The sequence below is a fragment of the Drosophila subobscura genome, chromosome O (genome assembly GCF_008121235.1).
Source record: "Drosophila subobscura isolate 14011-0131.10 chromosome O, UCBerk_Dsub_1.0, whole genome shotgun sequence".
Classification (NCBI taxonomy): Eukaryota; Metazoa; Arthropoda; class Insecta; order Diptera; family Drosophilidae; genus Drosophila; species Drosophila subobscura.
This window is the reverse complement of record NC_048533.1, coordinates 22962333-22987269: the sequence shown is the minus strand read 5'-3', so window position 1 is coordinate 22987269 and position 24937 is coordinate 22962333. Positions and strand designations below refer to the sequence as shown.

General features: G+C 43.3%; 1 protein-coding gene across 1 annotated transcript in view; it reads right to left on the bottom strand.

Annotated features, from left to right (window-relative positions):
• LOC117896406 (sericin 1) overlaps window positions 1-24937 on the bottom strand; it is a 47789-nt gene that overhangs the window by 10760 nt on the left and 12092 nt on the right. The window contains exons 2-4 of the mRNA XM_034804721.1: window positions 22782-22841; window positions 15265-15315; window positions 4766-4914 (exon numbers count right to left, since the gene is read on the bottom strand). Coding sequence (XP_034660612.1) covers window positions 4766-4880 — 115 coding nt within the window. The 5' untranslated portion in view covers window positions 4881-4914; window positions 15265-15315; window positions 22782-22841. The remainder of the gene's footprint in view (window positions 1-4765; window positions 4915-15264; window positions 15316-22781; window positions 22842-24937) is intronic.

The window sequence follows — 24937 nt, the reverse complement described above, 5'->3', positions numbered from 1 at the left end:
GAATCAAAAGCGAAATCTTTGGCTGACATAAAACTAGGTTACAGTTTCCTTAGAAAGTTGTTTCCTTTTGTCGCGATGACACTTTTGCATGGTAAATGAATTGCTGCGGCACTTCAAGTTCCCCTCAACTTGCACCAACTCAAACAAATTTCCAATAAATGTACCTTAAAGGACCCCCCAACCCCGACTCCGACACGAGCATATGTGAGAAGAGAAAACTTTACCATGCCAGTCGGAGCTCCAGCTCCAGCCTTTGTTTTATCGTATCGAAATGGAACGCCATGGCCAACCCCAGGCGCAGTTCTATTACCCCTTAACTGTTTGGCTAAGGCTCCGCAAGACTGCAACAATAGCCGCCAGTCATTGGGCGCATAAAAAGTTACATATGTATATGGTTGGGCCAAAACTTTCCTTGCCAATTGGTGGAAATGGGAGTGGCAGTGGGAGTGGGAGTGGGAGTGAGAGTATGTGTATTGCCCGGGGGTCTTCAATTAATTTCATTTAGAGAGTGGCGCACAAAGATGCTCCCGGCTATTGCTAAACACACCCAAACAAAAGAAAATATATACACCCGAACACCCAGTCCAGTTCAGTCGAGGCATTGCGGCTTGCACTGCTGCGGTACATTCACAATATTTTCAATTAAGCTTGAACAATACCAGAGGAATAATAACAATTCCAACATCTACAAGGAAACCAGTCTGATTGAAACATCTACAAGTAAACCAGTGTGGCAAACGTCTTTAAAGGTAGCGTCCAGTACTCGAAAAGGAGTCTCTCATGTTGCATGTTTCCATTGTCTCTTGGGTCGATAGTTGAATTCAAAGCATATGATAGGTCAGAATTGGAACCTGAAACCCGTCTGATTTTGCATTCCAGACGACTTCCTTACAAACCCTACCTAATCTGACTAAACTCTGGCTAATTTTCAGCAAACCTCACATTCTGCCAACAATCCCCAGTGCATGTGGTCTGGTTTATGCGCCAACTGTTGCCAAAGGAGGAGCGGGAACGGAGCAGGCCAAGTCACATATCTACATATAATCATTTGGTAAATTAATAGCTGACAATGAGTTGAACTTCTTTGAACAGTCAGCAAGGGGAGAGGAGTGTCTAACAGAATTACCACAGCAGGCGTCACTTGATTCGTTGCTAAATTCTTGTCCATTGGTGTGCATACTGAACTGGTTATGGTTATGGCAGACAAAAGTTTTGTATTGCATTAGTTCGGCCGAGAAATAATAATTAAATTCCACCCAAAGCACTGGCCACATATTTGCTGGCTTCCACTTATCTGCCAGATGCTCGCATTTCCAGTGACGAATAAAGCTGCACATGCAGATTAATTTGGGTATCCCAAAATATCAGCATTTCATATCAACAATTTCCAATATCCCAATTGACATGCTAATTGTGCCCACACCTTGGAGCTGGGCAGAACAGAAGCCTAAGTTGAGTTTGGAATGCTCTCGGTCAACACTTTGGCTCCATCAAATATTTATAGCACTCGCCGAGGTCATTAACATTCATTTAGCAGAAAAACAAAGCCATGAATAAGCAATTTAACAATTACAAAGCAAATGCCCAAACAGGCCCAGACAAAGGGACAGGCCGGACAGACCGAACCGGACAGGTTAAACTTCCTAAGAAATTCCCCTTCATTCCCATTCCCATTCCAGTGTGTGTGCGTGAAAGACAAAAGATTCAACTCAGACTCGAGCACACTCCGGAAGTGCTTGAGATGAGAATAGAGTCTCCAAGCCTCTCCAGTTTCAACTCTCGGCAATCAAAGAGTCAACAGTTTGCCATAAAAATGCTAGCAACCAGATACAAACTGCAATTCAAACTATGCACGTGTTAATTATTTATGCTCGGGTCCTCGCTGGAGACATTCCACGCCCAACACAACCCGATAAATATGCTGGCCATAGGGAGCTATCGGCTTGTAAATTCCTTCCACCAAAAAGAGTTCCACGTATAAATTATACAAATTATTATTTAACTTCCAGCTGCACAAGCGACTTGGGTTGCAGTTGCTCTTTGTTTTTTTACCCTGACAGACGGGACTATGCTCTTTCATAGAAAGAAATATATTTCATAGCTGAAAGAGTATCTAAAACAACGACCATGAAGCTAGCCTCTTCCTGTTGCTGTGTCCGGCGAGCTGGTTAAGGCAGAAGTTATGCACAGACAAATCGCTTATTTAGATTAGAGCTGACATCTGTGGTGGAAAGGGAGAGCCAGGTGCGGATGTTGGCACGCAGGCGCAGATTCCTAGATGCAAGCTCAACTGGTTGCAAGATCTTCATTCTGTGGCAATTTGTTGCTTCTACTGGAGCCTGGAGTCTCTTCTGGAGACTGCCCCCGGGGGCGTGTCGGTGTTGTTCAACCAAATGTCTACTTAGGTTAAGCTTGGGCACTCTGCTTGGGCTGCTGGATTAATGGCTGCTCGAGGTAATTGGCACGGGAAGGCAGGTGATCATTTTCAATTAGTGCGACCATCTGGGGCGTGAGTTATACGCTGTTGAGGGTAAGACGGTAGCTTGATTCTTGATTGTCGGGATAAGTGGGGAAGCATCGTTTATAAAGTCAAATTTAACGAACCAATGACTGGAAGCACTTACAGATTGTTGTTAGATTAGCGTTTGTTATAAATGAGTTTGCATTCGGCCACGGAGTGGGTTTTGGGGCTGTCTAGACTTGTGATTGCAAGGTGAAAAACGAAAGCCAAAGGTTTCTGCTACCATTTTACCTGACTGCGCATTTGTCATAATAAAATTAGCATTTGCCTCGGTCAACAGCAGCAAGCCACGGCAGAAAAGAGACGGTGAAACATAGTGCAGGACAGGGACTGGGCAGGACTGAGCCCAGGATGCAGGCCAACTGGGAATGGCAGCGAGACTTATCAGCGTGTTGACAGACCAACCAACCAAGCAACCCAGCAACCTGCGAAGGAAGCAACCATTGGGTCAGGGCCTAGGTTAACATTTTTTCCTTTCCGTTGCCATTTCTAATTTTCTTTCGCTGGGCTTTTCCATGCGCCACGCCTTGTTTGGTGTTCTGAAATGGTTTCCTGTCTGGCCGATAAACAGGAAAAGGACATACACTGCGGATAAAGGTTGCTAATATTTTAATGGGGAATGGCTTTTGGACAGATACCGAGAACAGTCCCAAACATGTGGCTCATTTTTGTCTGATTAATCTGATGCTTTGAGTTCCTAGCGTCCAATACATTTATATTTTCAGTGTAGTTATCGTGAACTACAACTAAATCAGTGAAATGGCCAATTCAATTTAAATTCTATTACGCGGCAATCGATCTTGAATTCACTTCCAACTGTTTATCCTTTAAATGTGCATTAAATGTGCAACAAAATGCTCTGCATCCTTCGAATTCTCAACATTGTTGAAATTCTTTGATATTGCTGACTAAACGGAAAGAGTTTTGTATGTAAAGAGAAATCAAATCACGTACAGATTCCGTCCGTGGTCTGGCCAATATCTGCTGACCAATTTCACGCAACTGCAACAAATCAAAGAGCAAAATGTTGCCTCTCAGAGTAGCATCAGCAGCAAAAGCAGCAGCAGCAGCAGCAGGACCATGCCCGAGTGCTAAATAAATTGAAAATTCTAAAAATTTTAATAAAAATTGTCGCAATATTGCAATAAAATGATTGCATGATTGCTCGCGCCTCTTCCTACGTCCTCGTCCATCCACATTCTGATTCTTAAACCCTCTATGGCCATCACGTTCCGTTTTCCCCCTACTTTCCTTGCCCCATCGAATGCAATTGCATTTTTTCAAACGCCAACTGAAATACTATTTTTGATAAATGTATCTGCTCTTTTCTGCCTCTGCTCCCCTTTGGGTTTGTCGCGGTTGTGTGGCGTGGTTCAATGGAGGATTTTGTTGTTGCTATCACATGCACCACACTCTCGGGGCAGAGGGACAGAGGGACAGAGTCTGTGGCATCAATGCTCGGTGTGACATTGTTTGTGTGTGATTTTGTAACTGATATTTAAATTGTTCAACTTAGTCAGCGACGTGTTTGTCTGCCGCTGTCCGTCAGTTATCCCACTCGATTTTATTTTTTTACATTTCGCAGCTTTCCATTCTTTTGGGTTTGACATGTTTTATGCGATTGAGCTGCTGTCTCGAATTAACTTTGAACATTGAATATTTAAAGTAGATTTTTAAATTGCTGCAAATTTTGTGTGGTAGCTGAAAGATCTTCGTCTGCTTCTGACGATTATTGGGCGTGAAAATCGTTCTCCATGCGAAATGTTTTTTAATTCTTGTAAATCTATTTCACGTACTACCCAAATTAAACCTTGTTTTTTCAATCGCTGCTCTTTTACCACAAACTCCAATTGTGTACCACTTTGCGTTTGCTATTTTTTAAGCCCACACAAAATATTAATTTAGTGGAATTTCGTGCCATTTTTAACGTGAACTATTATATTAATTGATAATATATATGCGCTGGAGGATGTGGACACTGAGAGAGAAATGGATAGCAATGTTTTTGCGGTGCTCGTTCGATTTTGACAGATACATAATTAGTTTTTGCAGAGCCAAAGGCCGCAGGTGCAGTGGCTGCCACAGCTACACACACAACACTCCACATACAAGTATGTGTGTGTGCACGTATATTTTTTTTGAAACCTGTAAGAGATATCTATGAGTGTGGTCTGGGATGGGTGTGAGGTACTTTATGGCGGTGGGGAATCGAATGAATTTATATAAATGTTTATGGATATTTACCTCGTGCGGCAGCGGCGCCAATGCAGAGGCTGACGAGCAGCAGGCGGCAGACCCAACTGGATGTCCTTGTCGCCATTTTGTCGAGCTGCGAAAATGGCGGCATCTTTGGCGCCATTGCGTTTTGCTTTGCCAAAAAAATGTCACAACAGCTGCAAAGAGAGTGGCGAGAAATGGTAGAAGTGTTGAGATATTTGCTGGAGTATTCGCTGGCTCCTTCCGCTAGCCAAAACAGTTTGATTTTTTAACAGCTTCGAGTGAATTTAATGCACGGCATTTAGTTTCAATTAGAGTCGCGCTCCCTCCCCCGCCTATCATTCAGTCGAGGCAATTTTTCGCGCCATAAAATTCAAATCAATTTCGCTAATTAGCAAGAGTCTCAAGTAATCAGAGAGATACTGTGGGGTGGCCGGGACCCCTCGCTGTTCTGCCACAGTAAAATGAATTACCCTGACGAAGCAGGAAGCTGGGAAAAAGCGAGCAGGAAGGTGCAATGCATGAGGAAATGTTCCCTTGTCTCATTCCCTGCCAATTCTGCTCACTTTTTTTCATGCTACTTCTGCTCCTTCTGCTGCTGGGAGGCATCTTCACGCCTCGTTCGGTTTCATTTCCACAATTTCCATGCTCATATCCTTTGTCAGCTAGAGCGCTTTCCCTAGGCGGGGGGCATTGTGTTCCTTTGGCTCTCCATAGACCTCACCCTCGTTCTCAAAGCCCATTTAATAAGTTAATTGTTACTACTGTTGCACTTTTGCCGCTTTTGAATTTATGATTAGCCACAACCGCCGCAGCGAGAAGCCAAGTGCTCAACTCAGCTCGAGGACTGGGTCTGGCCCACTTGTAAGACGGCTCTCCGCTCACTCTCCTGTCGCGGCTTGAACGCCTCTGTCTTGGTAAGTTTGCTCTAAGCCCGCACTGACATTCCACATAAATGTCAGCTGTGGTCCTGCTGCGCTTTATGTAGTCCGACTTTTATGCATTTCTAGTGCTTCGCTTCCTCTCTGATAGAATTCATGGCTGCCAACGTCCCATTTCCCTGCCCTGCCCCCTATCCAATTCCGCTCTCTCATTTTGGCCAAATGTCCTCCCAGTCATTATTGTCGTCTGCGTTTTTACTGGCTGTTGCTGCCTCTTTTTCTGCTACTGCTGCTGCCTCTGCTGTTGCTCCACTGGCTGACTTTGTGTCAACTTCATAATTATAGTTTTCTGTTATTTTCTTATATTTTTTTCGACAAAAGTTTTCTATGAGCAGCTTGGAGCACAGTGGATAGAAGTTGTTGCCCAAGTGTATGTATGAAGTTTCTGTATATTGATTTGGTGTCCAATAAGTTTGTTTATATGATTATTTGTTAACTTGGAGATGATTGCACGACTGTACATGAATGTTTGGGGAATTCATAGTATTTTCGCTCCGAGATTTCCGTTTCCAGCTGGCCAAACTTTATCAACTCGAGCACAAGTGTACTGACCCATGGCGCAACTTTAGTTTTTCTCAGAAAATTATAGTTCATGAACCCATTCACGCTTCGTGTCAATCAGAATAAACTAACTCTGTGCCCAGTTGTCACCTGAACATCCTTTGCTAATATGCTGCATAATAGTTGCTTCCAGCATGACTGTACCCCAATCTAACCCACTGTTAATTCAGATACAGTTGCTCTACATGGGGAGCATTGCTGCAGCCATACACATAAAGCGGCGGCAAAGATTCTATTAACCCAAGAAATTATGAGAAATGAAAACTTATTACGAGAAGTCATTAAGATGCAAGGAATTAAAAACTTTAAAAAGTAAAACTGAAAATAAAGCAAAGTCAAAGCGTCTTCGCTGCAGCTTCTCTTTTCCTCTGTTGCTGTTGCACCAACGTTGCTACGCGTCGGGGGGATAGGGGTAGCTGGGCGGCAGCCGTACAAAACTGTCGACGACTTATAACAAAGCTGCGAGAGGGGAAGGGAGCAGCGAGACGGAAGGCCTGCGTCAATGGCAGCTCGCGCGCGCTCTTCCTTTTAAGTTTCAACTACTTCGGCGGCAAAGGAAAGTCATAATTGTTAATGGGCTTTCAGCTTAAACGAATTTTTACAGCAAAATACATCTTTAGCGAGTGAGTAAGTCTGTATGTGTGTGCTGCATAAAATAATACATTTCTGTTTAAGTTTTAATTCGATTTTTAATATTTCGAATATGAGATATGGCATGCAGTAAGTTTGATTAAAAAACTTTCGCTATATGCTTGATATATGTTGAATCATATTTTTTATTTATATTTGCGAGACCGTCAACCAGCCTGGTAGGTTTAATGAGCTGGCTATTAAGGCGGGGGACAGAGAGCGGGAGAGCGAGAGCCGTCGCATCATCATTACGCAATGTCAGTTGGCACTTTTATCAATGTTTCCTGTCAGTTTCGAGAACTTTGCGCCACGTCACAACGTCACGAGTGTCAGCGCCAGCGATTTTCATATTCACTGTGCATTTTTATCAGCCATTTGCCGACTCATTAAGCCAACGTCAATGCTCTTCTCCTGTTTGTCCGCTGCCATCTGCCTGCCTCTCCCTGGGGCCATGCCGCTGGCCCAGGTTTTGGCTCTGACTCGGGCTCCGGTCCGGGCCCTGTCTCGGATGGATGGCTGATGGCTTGGCTGCATTTTAAAAACGTCACTGCCGATTGAGTTTTACATGCTTTTAATTGACGTCGTCATGTAATGAAATTCAATTTATACTGCACGCCATTAATAGTAATTCATACTGAAGCAATGTACCATCATCAGCAGGTAGTTTTCGACCCACCTCCAATGACAGGAGGCACTGGCACTCCACTCAAGTTAAGTCAAGTCGAGCCCAGCCCTGACATGAATATGCAGCACGTGAGGTAGGCAGGCAGGCTGCCGCGTTCGACCGAGTGTGAATGGGTTCAGCACGTCCGCATATGTAATGTACATAGGTACATACGAATAATACATAAGTACAATATCAGCGGACAGTCGTCGTAGCAGCAGCTGCACCTCGAACAAGTCTGAAGAATGCTGTAGCACTTTGAAATTGAAAATGCGTAATGCCATTAAATGGCTGCATGTTTGCCACTAACATGCTCTCAAAATGAAATTATTCCCTAGAGATTAGTTCAGGAATTCTAATATGGCAACTCTCCTTGGTCATTTATGGCAAAATGCTTGTACATTTGTTAATTTAATTTAATATGGGCTTTGAATGGGCTCCTGAACATCTTCAACTCCCACGTGCAACAATGCAGCAATGAGTCAGCCATGTTTATTGGAACGAGCACGGGGATACAGACACCGCAGTTACTCTTATTACCGTAACGCTGTCGTCATAATCTCTCGGACAAGTTCTGAAAATTTGCATTTAATTGTTTGCCCAGTAGTCGCTCGAACACAGGCAAATGCAAATAAACAAGTTTTGGCTTCAGTTATAAAAACGATTAGCAACCACTTACGGCTTTAACATATAATTTAATGGTCATTTTGGTAGCCGTTTATCGGACAAATCTGAAAGTCGCGTGCCACGACAAAAAAAGAAATGATGACGGATAGGGACAGACAGACAGAAAGACTAAAAATCGAGTGTCACGACTTCAATGAAAATTAAAAATCACAGCATGCATTCAAATTGTGGCCAAAGCATTTTAATTAAAGTCCGCCAACAATCTAAATTGTTGTTCATTCACCAAAATATTAATTGACTTTTCCGATGGTCGCCTCGGTTGCCCGGTCGGCCGGCCGGGCCGGGTCGAAACATCATTAACGTAAATATAATTACGTGACAATTTGATGGTTTTTCGCCCGCTCTTTGCCATGCACAAATCACAAATCAAAAAGTGAAAAGCAAAATTAATTACACACAGGCCCAGTCCTGTACTCCGCCCCAGTCCCAAAACGCCAACAGTATCGGGCGTGCCGACCCACCCAAGGGATCAATCAGTCGCAGTCCAAAAGGTGAACAATAAAACGCTGCATGGCCAAATCCCGTCGACATTTATACAAACATGGCCCCGGTCCGGGGCGAGTCCATTGTCCGCCATCCACCAACCGCCATTCACCATCCAGAATCCTCCCTCCATCGTGTCCAGTCAAGCGGGCAGACTCAAAAAAAAGGGTCGACGACGCTGTTTAACTTTGAAAAATTAAAATCCACTTGGGTACCCCTCGAACCACCGTTCTACCAGCAACCACCAGCACCAGCCAACCCCAACCCGCGGATAGTCTCGCATTTTTCAATGGCCAAATAATAAAGTCCCCAAATGTCAGTTGGGAGTTATAATCTGTTTGCCGCTTTTTCACGGTCGCCATTTGACTGCCCAGAAGACCCCAAGCAGCAGTTAAGGGTATATGCGTTTTGTGGAGCCATTTGTCACAGTGGAATATGAAGAGAAACATTGTTTGCTTTGTAAACCAATTGGAGATTAATTCTAACTGCAAATATTTGCTATTATTTGAGGACTAATATACAAAAATAATTTCTTAATATTGCCTCGCCTCATTACTGTTTCTTTTCTTTCAGCATAATCTAGGGTACTCCCATGTTCGATCACTCCATTTTTCGCTTAATTTTTCGTGTTGTGCTTTGGTCTGTTTGGGGATCTACTGGTCCAGTGGTCCCTCCTACTATAGCGATTAAATGAAACGTAAATTTGCAGCAATTACGCGGGTAAATATGCATTAAAATAAATTTGCATGCAATTATTTTTGGCACATCAAAGTCTCATCAAATTTATCAAATTATCTTGGGTGCAGATTTGTTTGTTATTCTTTTATTTTGTTTCGGTTTCGATTTGTCCCACTTCTCCCGCTGCCAACATCCTAATTACCAACTAAAACAATTGCAAATTAGTTGCCTGACTTTGATGATGATGTCTCTGTGCCCCTTCAATGAACCCCAATTTGTTTTTGGGATCCGCTGAGGTGTTAATGCCACAACAACAGAATGTTGTTCGGTGGGAGCATCTCGTTTATCAAGCTGAGGACATAATCTTTGATTTCGGGTTTGCTCTCCCCCGCACCGCACCGCATCGCTTGTAGCATTGTGTTGGCAGTTTATGATAAATGGCCCACGAGATGGAAGACCGGGTAGGGTCTTTTGCCTTTTGTTTTGCTGGTTGTCGCATGCAAAGCGGCTTAAAGTTTGATCTGAATGTTGGTCAAAGAAGTATCCTGAAACCAAAAGAGAAACATTGTCTTTGCTAACCTAATTTTCAGACTCATCTTTTGCGAGTTGTGTGCGTCATTTGTTATCCCGACTTGGAAAACTCACAAAAAAAGCAACAAAATATGTATATCCTGTTCTCTTAGCTGGTCGAACATGTGCCTCGATTTAAATAAGCATTTAACATTTTCCGTACACATTTAAAACCATTTTAATATACCCTGCCTTAAGTCATTATGAACTTTAGGATATGCTTGGCATAGATTCCTCTTTTTGCTTCCAACCGATCGGGTGGCAATACTCAATGCCTGCCATGGGAACTGAATATTCAAAAATACTAATTAAATAAATAGACACCTCGAACCTTGTAAGAGTATGCAAATGTTTAAACTTTCTTTACATTTTGTTTCTTCTTGATTTGCTCTAAAATTTGGTAGCATTTTTTTCCTTCTTGATTTCTCTAGCTTTCGGCTGGCTCCGTTTTGCATACATTTCCCGGCGAATTAAAAAAGCGCACAGTTTTGTTGTAGATAAGCTACTCAAAGATTTACGACACAGTCAGAGAGACACGCTGCTGCTTTTGCTGCTATCCTCTATAATGCCGTTCTTGTTGCTGTTGTGCGAAATTTGACTAAAATAGGAGTGGGTCTGCGGGAGGGGGGGTGTGCTGTGCTGTGCGCTGCGGAGAGACGCATAAACAAGGCAAAAGCATTTCCAACGATTTGGCGTGACAAATCCAGCACGATTTGGAGCTGTCCGTGCCGCCGTGGCAGACGCAACTTTGTAGCAGATTTATATGCAATGTCAGTGGAAACGGTTTATCACTTTGGCCTAGGCCTGTTCGTACCTTTTTGATGCTACCCCATGCATCCCCATACCCCTATTCAGACCCAAACTTAAGACCCAGTTCCGCCTGGGGCCAAAAGGTTGAAATTTTTTGAAAATTCCCTTTAGATTTAGTGCAATTTCATTTACTTTTGTCTTGGCATTTAGTGAGATTTGTTAGGCAGTTGCCTAAGACGGCTGTCAGAGCTGCAGATGGAGATGGAGATGGCTGGATGCGTAGCTCTAGTCCTGGCATATCCGCTTTCATTTCACACAACATTTGATTGCCCAACTGTGGAGAATGCACAGCACAGCACAGCCTTCTGCCTGTTGTCCTGGACGACATACAACCTTAAATTAACTTTGAGCGAGTGTCGAGCGTTGTCCCGGGCAACAACCCACTGGAAAAGCTTCTAGAATCATTAGTGGTCTTAGGGAAATTCTCTTCTGTCGGACTTTAGAGTATCGGCTCCAATATTTACTTCACTCATTCAATAAACCAGTTGGGGAAATAAATATGAAAAAGTGCCCGCTCATTCAACTTAAACTTTGGCGAAAAGTTCGGGCAAATGTTCAAATTCCTAATGATGCAAAATTTTAATTATATCCCCAATACATCCATAGACGAACACACACACATATAAGCGTGCTCGTACTCGTATCTGCCGCTGCCTAGACCTTTTTGATGTCAATCACTCAGGCGCTTAAGGAGCTGTCAAGCCCGACTACTCCTAATAGGACCTCGTCGCTGCGTCTCGGCTAGATGTGGCATCTTTGGGGGCGACGGCGCCAAAAGAATTTAAATTAGCCAGAGCACTGACTGAGAGTCGGTGTCGGTGTCGGTGCAATAGACTCGGCTGTAAAGTTACCCACTTGTGTCGGGACGGACGGCCCCGGCGTTGGCGGCGTCCAGGCCTGACTTTGCTAATGAATCATGAATTTCTCAACACCATTTTTTGTACATCAGTTGGCTTTGTTTAGCTGGTACTTTTTTGTTTTTTTTTGTGTGTAATAAGCGTAAAACTTTTCGGCAGCCCCAATTTTGGTTTCTGCTTCTGCTTTCCTTCTGCTTTGCATTTCAACCAATTAGTTGGTTTGTTTGCCATTGCTGCTCTCGTCCCTGATTGACAGGCAGTCTCTCCAATGCTCCAATTGCTCCGGTTGCCAAGTGACGAGGGATCCGCTCTGAGCCGCCTGCATGCAAGCAGCCTCCACTCCAACTAACTTGGCCGGAATCTGTCAGGGCGTGACTAATACCTGATCTCTTTCAAGGTTTACCTTTCTCTCATTCTCGTTGCCGTTGTAGCCGTTGTTGCCGTTCTTTTTGCCGTTTTAAATTGGCCGAAAGTTTTTCCGGCAGCAATTGAAAGTCTTGTCTGAGGAAACGCCTCCACGCACGCCCCCCCAATTGTCATTTTCAAGTTGTCGTGTGTCTCTCATGTGTGAGTGTGTGTGCTCGTCTCGTAAGTGTTGCCCAATGACAACTTCCTTCAACTTTGAGCAGGTATTTTATATGATTTTCTCACGCCATCACAATTTGGTGTTTTATGGTTTATTTTTCTTGTATTCGAATCACAGTTGCTGGTGTCTCTGACAGCTCTATAACTCATCAATATATATTGAAAATAGTTCTTGTTAAAGTGGTCTGTTTTTGACACAATTCATAGCACTGATGATTTCGGTTTTTAGTTACAAATGAACAGGTTTCGGCAAGCATTGGTTTATTTTCCTTAAATTCAACAAAAAGTGGAAAACATTTCAAGCGACTTAAGCCATGACTTTTTTCCATGGTGATAAGCTCCCTCTCTGGTTGTTATTCTATATAAAATCAGCGTTCTACTTACATTTTGATGTCATACATTATGCATTGTTTCATTCGCTTAATATTCGCTTTCGAATGAGTTTCTTTTGACAGAAGTTTTGCTCATTGCTTGCTCGACTTTCCCCACTGCGCCCACGACGGGCATATAAATTGGTGTTTTAATTTGAGTTTTGCTTCGATGCTGGCCAAATCAGAGCCCAGACAATGTCCAAATGATTTGTTTAACTGGGCGAATCTATCACAGTTGGTCGCACAGAAGCCAAGTGGATTAGGTCTGCTAATGACGGGGATTCTATCTAAGAATGATCGGAACTGTCTCTGATTTCAGGCTGACGAACAGAGTTCAACGTTTTTATGAGCCTCCCAACTACAAAAGCGCCAAAAAGGTGACAGTTTTTGTCGAAAATTGGCATTATGTATGCGAGAATCGTTCGCGAACATGCTGCCCGACAAGCCATAAGAATATATTGCCATTTGCTGCTGCTGCTGCTGCTTCTGCTGCGGCTCCTGCCGTGCCAACATTTTTTCCCCCCGTGTGCTGCTGGTACAACAGTGCGTATGATTTTTATAAATGCCGTGTCGTTGTCGCAACAGGAAGGCAGCGCACAAAGCAAGCCAAATTTGCTCTTTTCTTTGTCCCCCCACATGAGTGTGTTTGATATATACCCAGGGATATACGTATAGATCCTTGTGTGTGCATATGTATGGATGGTCCCGACTGGCTTTTTGTCATGCCCAAAATCAATCCGGGTCGTGTATGAATTTTGCACGGCTTCTATTTTTTGCCATCGAACTTCTTCCCCCGGCCCCAAGGAATTTCATCCCCCCAATCAATTGAGTTTTTGTGTTCGGGCTGGGGCTGGTAGCTGAATGTTTTGGCGTTTTGTCATGCCGCTTATTATAAAAAATACCAGAAAAACTGATTTGTCAAGGCCACACAAATATTTACCCTCCCACACACATGGCATTAAATGAACATTCTTCTATTATTGTACAGGTATACACTCTTAGTTCTCCCTGGATGATGGAGCAAATGGTTATGAATGTGAGTGGGCCGTGGGAAGGAGGGGCGGTCAAAGTTGAGTAAAGTTTGCTGACTTGACAGATTTTCGGATGGCTGCAATGGAATTCTGTCCATTAAGTTGATTATCAGGCGCAGAGTTTATTCGTGTGGGATAGATGGGTATAGCTAAATATTATTGAATGAGGGAAAAACCTAACCAAATGTAGCCCCGACCTAATTCTGAATATTCCCCCAACTAGTATTTGCAATTTGCATTTTCAATCAGAGTCTTCGTGTGGAAGGAGGGAAACAATATCGATGACAAACCGACTAGGACAACGACGACGACGATGGCGATGATGATGATGATGGCAAGGACTGCTAGACTGGTTCGTGCTACAAAAAGTGGAAAGCAATGTGTAAAGGCGACGAAGAGCTTCGAGTTATGTTTGTTTGTGTAGAACTAGAGAAAACTCTTCAAGCACGAATGCCCCACAGTCACACGTTCAAGAGTGGAGCACAATTTTCACTCTGCACCTGCCTGTCTGTCTGCTCGTGGGATGTGCTTCTGTTGTCATATTTTCATCACACTTCAGGTGTGAAATAAACACACACGCACCTGAATATACAGAGCCGGCTACGACTACAAGCAAGTATCTGTGTGTGTCAATCTTTCTTGGAGCTAAAGAAACGTAGTGTAGGTCGGAATATTTACTCACAATCTTTTTTTTTTCTTCCGGGGGTTAGACCAGTTTGTTCAGTTTGTAACAACAGCTTAATTTCTTAGCTGCCAAAGCAAACTTCAAGTTTCTTTCCATCTTTGTTTGTTTAATTTTTGCTTCTTCCTTGGTCTTCACCATTGGAAATTAGCACGCTAGCCGGAGACCAAGCCGGAGACCAAGACGGGTCCGGCATACTTGCTGTTATGTGTTTTGCATAGCTAATGATTGAGCGGTCTCCAGTCTCCGGGGCTGGCTTAGGCAACTGAGCCAAATTTAATGGGAAAGCAATAAACTCTTTATAATTAAGAAATCGCTTAACCAGCTCCAGTTACAGCTCCAGCTCTGGCCTACTCTCGTACGGACCTCCTTTAATTAAAAACTTCTGGGCGAACCACAGTCGGCCGTAGAGGCAGAACAAATATTTGTGTGGAGTTTTGTGACCAGGCTTCTGTTTAATTCTGCCCAAATAGTGCGCAAACACAATCAGAATCACACGAGCACATAATATCCGATTTCAATTGGAAGGAAAACCTATTAGAAATTATTTCCCATCACTAAATATTTGCTCGATTGTGTGGCGCATCTTTGTTATTGTTGCTAATACCATTGTATTCAATGAAAGTTCTTCCCCCTCACCGCCCCGAAAAACATTCTCCCATACGAGTAATAATTGTCGGCTGCCACCCCCCAATCCCCGCAATCCCTTTATTTGTATAGATTTTAAGCCTTGAATTTTCGTGTTGGGTCAGCGCTGTGGGTAAACAAGCGTAGCCATGGTGCTGGTCCTGCTTCTATTCCCTGTGTGTGCGTGTGTGTATGTATCGGAAGTGTGTCGGGAACACATTTCGTATGCGTTTTGTTGATTTAGTTGATTGGCTTAAAGGCGTGACCTGACCAATGCTACCAACAATAATTGTCTGGATGCCTAGCTATTTGCTATTTGCTCGAAACCATTCAATTAGCCTGCTCTTACCTTTCTGCTCTGCTCCTTCAGTGCTCCTTCGTCTCCAATCAGATTCGACTCCTGCAAGATAGAGAGAGAGAGGAAGTGAGTAAAAGATACTGTATCTTGGATTTAATCAAGTCTTAAGGTTTGGCATTGTTTGCCTCGCATTCCCAGTCCGGAATTGCAATTAATAATCAAATCTGGGGAGGAAAATACTTTATTACATTGCATTTCCCCTTGGAATGCTTCAATTAATATGATGTGGATTCGGTTTACTGGTTTCCTTGGGCCTTCCCACCAAAAAATATCACATTTCAGCTCAAACTTCCGGCACACAATTTGTGTTCACCCGTAGAAAACTTTTTTGGATGCAAACTACAGCTGGAATTTTGTGGGGTTTGTTTAGTGTTCGCCTTTTTTTTTCATGCGATGCATCGTTGTTTATGGAGTGTCCAAAAGTGCGCGTTGGGATGGGATGCTTTGGGCTCGGACTCCTGTTTGTTTGCCTTTCATGTTAATGGACTTTACGCGCACATGGCCATAGCCATGCAGGCCATGCGATATCAAAAGCTGCAGCAGCAGCCTTTCCCCTGGAAAGCCCGCTTTTTCAACAGCCATGAACGGCATAGAGACATAGACAGACAGACATACATGCCATATATACGACATAGGAAGCCCGATATATGCATAGAGGTTGCCTTGTCCGCCCAGCTGTTACCATTTGAATGTGTGTGAGTTGGAGGGACGGGGCAAGGCCTGGATAACGTTTGGTTTTTATCGATGCTTTGTCGCTTAAAGTTTTCCATCAGCATAAATCGAGAGCATGGCGGCAGCTTCTACCACAGTTATTCATTAGTTTTTGACGTGACAATGTTGCGTATACTTAATATTTATACTAGTTGCTTAGGACCAGGTCGTAAATAACAACCACAAAATACACACGCATAGTCACACACATGTGTACACTTGCTGCAACATGCTGCTCGACAATTATTTGTGTTGCTGCAACACGCCAAATAAACATCTTTTTCCACGGTATTGTTGTCGAAGAAGTGAGACAAAAGTCAACATAAAAATGAAATACAGGGCAATAATATTTATGGAACACGTGCGGGGGCGAGCATGAGGGAAAGTTCTAGGAATTGTGGCAGTCTCTCACTAACTGTATGTTGTATGCCCTCACAAAAGTTGTTATGTTTGCTTTGCTTTTGCTTGCTGATGTCAAAGAGGGAACTAAATTATATTTTTTCTTAAAGAAAATGTTATCGTAGACTGGTTCGGCAAGGGTATCTATAGCTTCGGTTCATAAAACCTGCCATACTTTCCCGTGTGTCCACAAGTAGGAAACGATTTCTGTTTCGCTGCCAAAATGAATAAACTTTTTGCACCTTCCTTTCCTCCTGCTCGCTGTTGGTGTTGTCTACCAAAGTGCCTTTTTATTGCTCGATTTTCTCAATAAAGTGCGATTATTCCAGCTGCAGCTCATTTCCCTTATTAATATTCCCTGCTATTATGTGAATATTCAACAATGTGACCTGCATATGCTGCGCTTTGGCTTTTAATTGGAGAAACTTTCACCCGAAAAGCGGCATAATAAATCTTTCGTATGCGTTTGCGTGTGTCCGTGTATCTCTGTTTGGGATGTGCAAATATTGGACCTAGCAACAGTTTTGTGTACCCTCTGCCTCTGCCAGAATAATGAAATTTCTTTAATTCTGCCCCGAAATACAAACAGCTGGCCCTGTGAAATAGCCAGGAACACCAGCGCACAATTTTTAATTAAAACGCACCAAATCGAGCTTATTAAAAAGTCGACCTGGTCAGCGAACGGTGATGCGGCGGGCATGTCCCGGGATATGGGTCATGGTGCTAGGGGAAGTAGAGAATTAAATGGCCCTTCCCTCGCCCCCCCAGTCATACTCATATTCGTAAGCTGCGGACATTTTGCCAGCTCTGTTCGATGATGCGTCGTCATAATGTCATATGGATTCGAGGCTCAAACGGGACCAGGAATACGTACACACCACACTGCCACACACACACACAGTCATGCACAGGCACACCGCACTCGTGGGGTGCACGATATAATAACGGTTATCCGGCAAACAGCGTGACAACTGTTTGTCCGATGCCCCTTTGGCACACACAACGCATATTGCCGTTTTCAGCGACCTATGCAATTCATCGGCCATGTGGACATTGCCCAGCGCAACTGTCATCGACTGTCGGCGAAAACGAGACGCAAAATATTAACAAACGTTCCCCCTGCCCTGTTTGTTGTTTGTGCCTACAACATGAATGACCTCCTGCCGCTCCCTCCGCTTCCCTGTGCCATCTATTTGCATTGCCCCAAGCGGGGGGTTGGATTGGTGGAGAACTCGTAAAGCAGTAAACACTGTTGTATATGTATATGGATTCATATCTGTGTGCACGTTGAGATATTTTTTTTTGCGGACCCACAGATGGGCTTTAAGGAATAATTGAAAGTTGTTTGGAAATTTGTTATCAAATCGCTTGTGCCCTGGCAGGATATGTGTCAAAGGAAGCTTAAGTAAGTGTCCTTGAAATTCAAAGACAAAAACTTTACAGACAAGAAAATGTAAGCCAAAGAACTTATAAACAGATACAAATTACTTATAATTGGCATGCAAAAAGGAATCGACAAATATAAAGCAACTTTCTGACCCTCTTTAAATAATAAATAATCGTTTAAGCCTCAATCTCCTCCCTCCAACTGCTTATTTGCTGGCATTTGTTAGATTTTATTATGTGCAATCGTGTAAAACCAATTTAATTTTTTCATATTTATCTGCTGTGCATATTGTTTGCAGAATATATTCGTATATGTTTGGTCTGGCATTGGGTTATTTGCTGTTGTCCATACAATTTTGATGTGGAAAGGATGCCACTCGAAAAAACTTGCTGCCATCGTTTTTTTATTTGCTTCGTTTTGTGTGATTGTAACTGTTGCTGGGCAGCCATTTAACGTTTTGCTCTCTGTGCTTGTGTATTTCTGTTTTTGTTTAATGATGCCGTTCATTGCTTGGCTTAATTCCACGATCTGCTGGCATTAATCAAAGTGGGCAGCTCCGACAAGATGAGTGCAACATGGAAGCTGATGTAAACGATTAGAGTTGCCTTTTTCCAATTAGAGTCCCTTAACTTTCGCTTGCGATTGCATGCCATAAAAAGAAGTAATCCAATTTGGTGAGTTAACTTTGGACATGTTTTTCTTTTGGAAACTAGGTTAATTTTTTAATTTAGGGTGAATATGATACATACAATTGTATAATCTATCATCTCTTAAAGCTTTTTGTTGACACTTTAGCAAGAGTTCGAAAAATGAACAATTCCGTCGACTTTTATCAGATATAACTTCAAATGAAATGTAATTTATTTTTCTAAACAATTGACAACACTCGAGTTTGGATTGGTGGCTTCCCCAGTTGTGCTTCCGTTGCATGTGCATTTTTCTGGTCAGATCAAAGCACATGGGTCTCTGGTGTGTGGCATACGACAGCAGCAGCGGCCACAGAAGAAACCCAAAATCCAAAATTCCAAAGCCAAACCAAACAAAAAACTTCATTTAATGCATACATACATACGTCAACGAGTGTGTGTGCACCGGAAGCGTCAAAATGAACGGAAATTGGCTTAAAAATGACAACAGAAATGCAAAAACAGCCAAAATGCTGCACAATATTCAAACATACAAACAAATTCGAATTTTTGTTTCTTTTCGAGTCCCTTGTTCTGGGGGCAGTATGTCAGGCCACAAACATACATGTTCAAACATGGACAAATACATACATACATACATATCCATACATACTATGTACATACAAGTACATATAGATATACATATGTACATATATACAGGCAATATCTATTCATAGTCTGTTTCGTTTTTCGATTTTAATTTGGTTTTCATGGCGTCCTGAGCATCGTTTTTGCATTTATAATTTTAGTTTCATTGTTTTTCTTGCGCTTAGTGATTGTATTGTTCTTTTAGCTGGACACACACACACACACACACACTCAACACACACACTCACACACATACGCATTCACAGATAAATTTCATAATAAATATGGCAGCGTTTTTACGTTTCGTTGATTATATTCGGGGCGAAGGGTAGCGTTTATGTGTCTGTAATAACTGCATAAAAGCTAAGGGTAGAGCAGGCAGAGAATTCACTTTGTAACCTCTAGATGTGTGCCCTTCTGTACCTTCTAATACCATGTCTCCTCATGCCAAACGTAATCCTAATTTTAGCATAAAATCCCAGAAAATAATCTGATTTCCTGGGTATATTTCAGTCTGCACCAAATTGTTCTGAAATGTTTCGCATTTTTTTGTGGGCGTGCCTGCATTTGTATCTGTGTGAGTTTGAAGCCATTTTCCGCTTTGGCTTTTTAGTTGCGCTTCTGGTTGGCCCCGTGTGGTCGGTTTTTGCCCGCCGTTATTGTCGGAATGGGCCGGACTGCGGCATTAACTTTTGCACGTTACAAGCTTAACATTGATTTTGCGGATACGCGAGGCAAAGTCACCAACAGCCAGCCCCCCAACACTGATCACCCCCACCGCCACCGCCCTTGCCAGAATTGTGCTTTGGACTAGTGTGTCGCCGACGCTCTGGACGCTCTGAGCCATGTGTCCGGGCACTTCCGGAGGGCATCATTTGCACGAGAATTGCAAAAATGTTCGCCGTCCGGCTGAGAGAGGGACACCGCATGGAGAAATCCATGCAAACAAAAAGTTAACTGGCATTTTGGCCGCTTCCAGCCACCACACACAGCCAGATTCGGCTTTAAACTGTCAAAAACTTTAACTATTATATTGTTTTCCGTTTGTTAGATACTAGCTGGAGTACCCCATGAGGCTGAAGTTTGCCACTGTAGTTATTTCAATGTGAGAGATGGACTGGATTCTATTTACATGTCTATATCGGGCAGGGTACACACGGTTCCATGATCCCCGGTGGAAAATTAAGCTTGTTATACAGCATTCGCGATTGTTCGATTTGGTGAAACTAAACTGAGTGCAGATGTTTCGGTACACGTGATATTTGGTGGGGCTTATTGAATTCGGAATTTTTCGGCTTAGAATCGATTGTTTAAAATGGCAATTGGATTTCCAGCCAAGGTCTGCCGTTCGCATTGGAAATTAAATTAACAAAGAAGTCGACTGCGCTTCAGAACGACCACACAAATCCTCGAGCAGCTCATTTGAAGTTGGTTTTCGAATAGACAACGCTACAGGAAGCAGTTTCCGGGGTGGTTTTTAAACCTTTTGCAGTTGTGTCTCCTTTTTCGCAATGGTTGGCTGGCAGCTGCCGGGGAAATAAAATTTCGACAGTTTCAATTTCCAGAAAAGCTTCTGCTCGCTCGCAGTGGCACAGGGAAACACATATGGGTCCGCTCAGTTCCGTTTCCGGTTCTAAATACAGTTATTTCTGCACCGCTGGCAGCCATTGCAACTCTTTCATGCACTTGAGCAGCATCGGCAGCCACCACCTGACGATTGCCTCCCCACCCACCAGACCGTTTGTTCCCAGTCCCAGGAGCAACTGTTTGCTTGCCCACGGACTTGTCTGTCTCTCACTCTCTCTCCCTTTCCCTCTCTCGCTGACTGTGTATTTTTGTATGCAAATAAGCAAAACATTTTAACAGAGATGTTTTTTGCGCTGTCGTCTGGGCCGCCGCTGTTTGCCAATGACTTGTTGATTTTACAACTTTTCCAATTGGATGCACTTGGCCTGGGCAGGGGGGAGGTTCGCATCGTGTTTGCCCCCGGGGAGAAACTGGATTTCCACTCACTGTATCCCGTGCCTGTCACTCTCTTTTCAATTATTGATGAAAATGCATGAGTTTAAAATGTAAATTGTGCTCTTTATTTGCTCAGCAAATAGATAATTCAAATGCAGCTTAAGTTGCTGGGTAAGCAACAACAGCAAAAAAAGAGTTATAAATAGTGATAAAAACCTATTGCACATTTGACAAACATGCGTCAAAATATGTGCCACTCCACTCCCCTCCACTTTGCTCTTTCACTCTACATCTTGAGAAAGAACAGCAAATCAAGCGGAGCACGTACTTGAGCCGGAACTGAAAACTCCGTGAAATACGAGTATCCTCCGTACTGGTGGGTGGCTGGAGAACTCACTCGTTCTCTCAAATAGAAATTGAAGCGTAAATAAATATTGAATATGGCGTCAGCGTGCCCTCATTGCTCTATTGTTATAAGGATCGAATGCACCATGCACTCACTCGCCCTCCCAGCTCCCAGTTCCAAGCGCTCACCGAATTTTTAACCGCAAATGGCCTTTGAAATTCCGTTTGTGCACAATGGGAAACGTAAAGCTGAGGACGAGACAGCAGCACGTTTGAAAATTGCAGCAGCACAAAATCGAAGACGAGGAGTTAACGGAAAATAAATAAATAAATAAATAAATGTGTACGAGTATGTCTTTCCGGTTCACAATGACACAATGGCGTCTGTGCGAGTGCCCGGGCCCCGTCCTCTTCAAAGAAGTTGAGGAAAACTCTCTTGTTGTTGTCGACAACTTTTGGCACTTGACACTTAATGTGCATCATTGCGCAGCTGACAATTTCAAGCCATTTCCGTGGTGCCAGCCAGATCACTCCTAGGCACTGGCCCTCCTCTTTCACAGACAAAATGGAGTAGGGTTTCCTCCGCTGACATGGCTGTGTCTGTCATTCTGGAAGTTGAAGTTTTGCATGGCCATATAAAAATCGAATAACAAATTGCTCACAAACGCAACTGCAACTAGTTTGTAAGGACAGGGGGATGTGGTGGTATGGTATCTTTCTGACATTTTTATGAGCAGCTGCAAAAGATTTCTGGCGTTGGTTGAATTTTTCCCGCTGGCTTCCTCCATGTCTTGTTTACCGCCAGCAAAATTTGTTGTGCGTGAAAAGTTCTGTGCAGAATTTCTCCACATAGATTGGGCAATTCTCAGAGAACTCTCTCTATCTATGTGTGCATCAATCTCCTTTGGTATATGTGAGATTTGATGTGACATTTGTGTGGGCTTGACTTGCATGTGGCAACTTTCTGACACAAATGTAAAAATATTGTCAAGAGCCAGCCACAACTTTTTTGATTGACAACCATTAGATAGTCAAATGGAATCTAAATTCTTAATTCAATTAAAATTTCAGCCAGCCCACAGCAATGTCAATGCAAAATGTCTACCTTGTAAATGCAGTTACCAGTTCCAAACTACAACACCCCAAAGTGCACTCTCCATGTACATATGTATGTATGTAGTTGCCAGCTGTCGCTAATTTACAACCTGGCTGGTCGGAGCATAGTGCGTTCTGGCCAAACTTTTGGGGCTGCCGGCATATTGCTGCCTTGGCCTGAATGGGCTGGGTGAGGGCCGAACTTTCAATTAAGCTTAAAAGGACACACAGAAGTTGGTGTAGTGGCCGGCTGCTGCTGCTGCTGCGGCATATTTCAATAAGTTTTCGAACTCAGTAACGCAGCGCTAAAACAACATAATTCATACTTAACTCACCGAAACAGTTTCCCGACGCCCACAAAAGCGGCAGTGCCAAGTGGAAAGTGGCAAGTCTGGCTGCAATGAAAAATGGCAAGAATAGAAATAAAATTGCATTAGCCGTGCATACACTGAGACTTAAACATGAGCCAGAGGCAAGACTTAATTCCGATTTTTCAGTTCTTAGAAAATATCTGCACATTATTTTACAAATTTTTAAACATTTCTTTATTGAATTTTCTTATCAGAAACAAGTCGTTTTCGCTCCGTGTAGATTTTATAGTGTGTGGTAAAGTTCTCAAAGATGTTGCTGGGCCGCCTCATAAAATGAAATTAAATTTATGTACAGTTGCAAAGTTGCACACGGGGCAGGGAAGTGGCGGCGCAAAACTTTGCAAAAGGCAACCAGGAAGTGGATCTAAACACGCGGCCAGCCCATCCTGGCCGTAATTCAAAATTCGAGTGGCAGTTGCAGTTGCTGTGCCGCCGAAAAGCCAAAGGCGCAGGATGCGCCGCGCTGCATCCTGTTTTTTGTTGGGCGTCGGAGTGGGTTCTGTTCACGCTTGTTTTCACTTGGTCGGGCGTAGGCCCCTTTGCCTGAAAGTTGGATATGTTCCCTCTGGGTGTTGTGCGGTCGCTGGGTGGTACTGGCTCTGGCCGGGCATCCTTGCCTGTCACTTGCCGGCGGCTGCAACGGTAACAGCAGATGCTGTGGCCAACAGCTGCTGGTTGTTGTTGTTGCGGCACATTGGAGTACCTTGAAGGAAGCCCCGAACTGAGCCCCTCCCGCAAAAACAATATCGCAGAGAGAACTGTAAGTGCGCCTGAAGGCGAATGCGTTTGCGAATTAAGTTATTGAGTGGCTGCCAGAGGATTCCTCAACTGTGATTTAAGCCGAAGACACTCGACAGGGATTCCATCTCCTTTGCTTTGTTTCCATCTAATCCCGCCAAACAATTGGCAGCAGTAGCACTGGCAGCATCAATTTTAATTGAATTTCCTGCAGAACCAATGCAGCAAAGTAAATACCGCCAGAGGCCAACAAAATCCAAATCAACTTTGAGTAGACTTTAAAAAGCATTTGCTGGCGAAAAAGTGGTTGATTTGGGGAAACAAAAAAGGAACAAATGCCCATACATTGTGTGTGGGTTAAGATTTCCTCCACAATACAAACACACATTTTTGTATTCAAATAAATTGGTTGAGAATTCTCATGTGAATTTATTTTTACAGCACTCCGATCTCCTATCTCTAATCCAAGTGCCAAACTCTTTTTTGACCATTATTCATGGAACATTTTACAAATTACAAAAGAATATTTATGATTTAAATATTTCCATCCTGGCACAAACCTTGAGCATGTTGGAATGCTCCTGACTGCGGAATGCCCATTGAATCATTTATGCTCGATATTGATAAACCCACCAAAGAACTAAAGCACCCCTTGGTCGATGGACCTACAAATTATCCCCTTATATATACATTATCAAACCCGATAGCCCAACTGTCTTACACACAGTAAGGGACTCCCTTCTAGTGGGTACACAAAAAGCACTGATTCACTGTGGATGCCATAACTACGGGCAATGAAATGAAGTAAGCCCGGACAGCAATGCAAACTGAGAAGAGATACCAGCACGTACGGGTATTGGGCGGGTATTGTGAAAAAAGGAGTGCAAGTCCGTCTCCTGGCCCTGTGTGTGTGCGTGTGTAATTGGCAAAGAAAAGGACTTCGTAGCTGTCCGTATGGGAATTATTGATAAATTCCAATGTACGGGTGCGTATGCCAGTTGACAAACACGTTGTCCTCGTTATTGGCCCCAACCCACTCGCCCACTCAGAGACGTTTCAATTGTAATTACGTTTATTGCATTGTTTTGGCTTTTGGAAACATCTTCTCTCTTTTTTTGCCAGTTCCATTTCCGTGTTGTTTGTACCCATTGACTGGCTGACTGTCTGACTGTGCGGAAAGAACAATAAATGGGCTTCGGTAGGCAGATACAAAGATACACAGATATAGTAACAGCCACAGCCACAGATACCGATACACAGATACGCAGATACACAGCCACATGCCACAGGCATGAGTAGTCATGGCATCGTTCGTATGCCAAGCATATTTGTAACATTCTGTTGGCAAAAGTATGCAATGAAGCTATTGCTACGAAGCAACC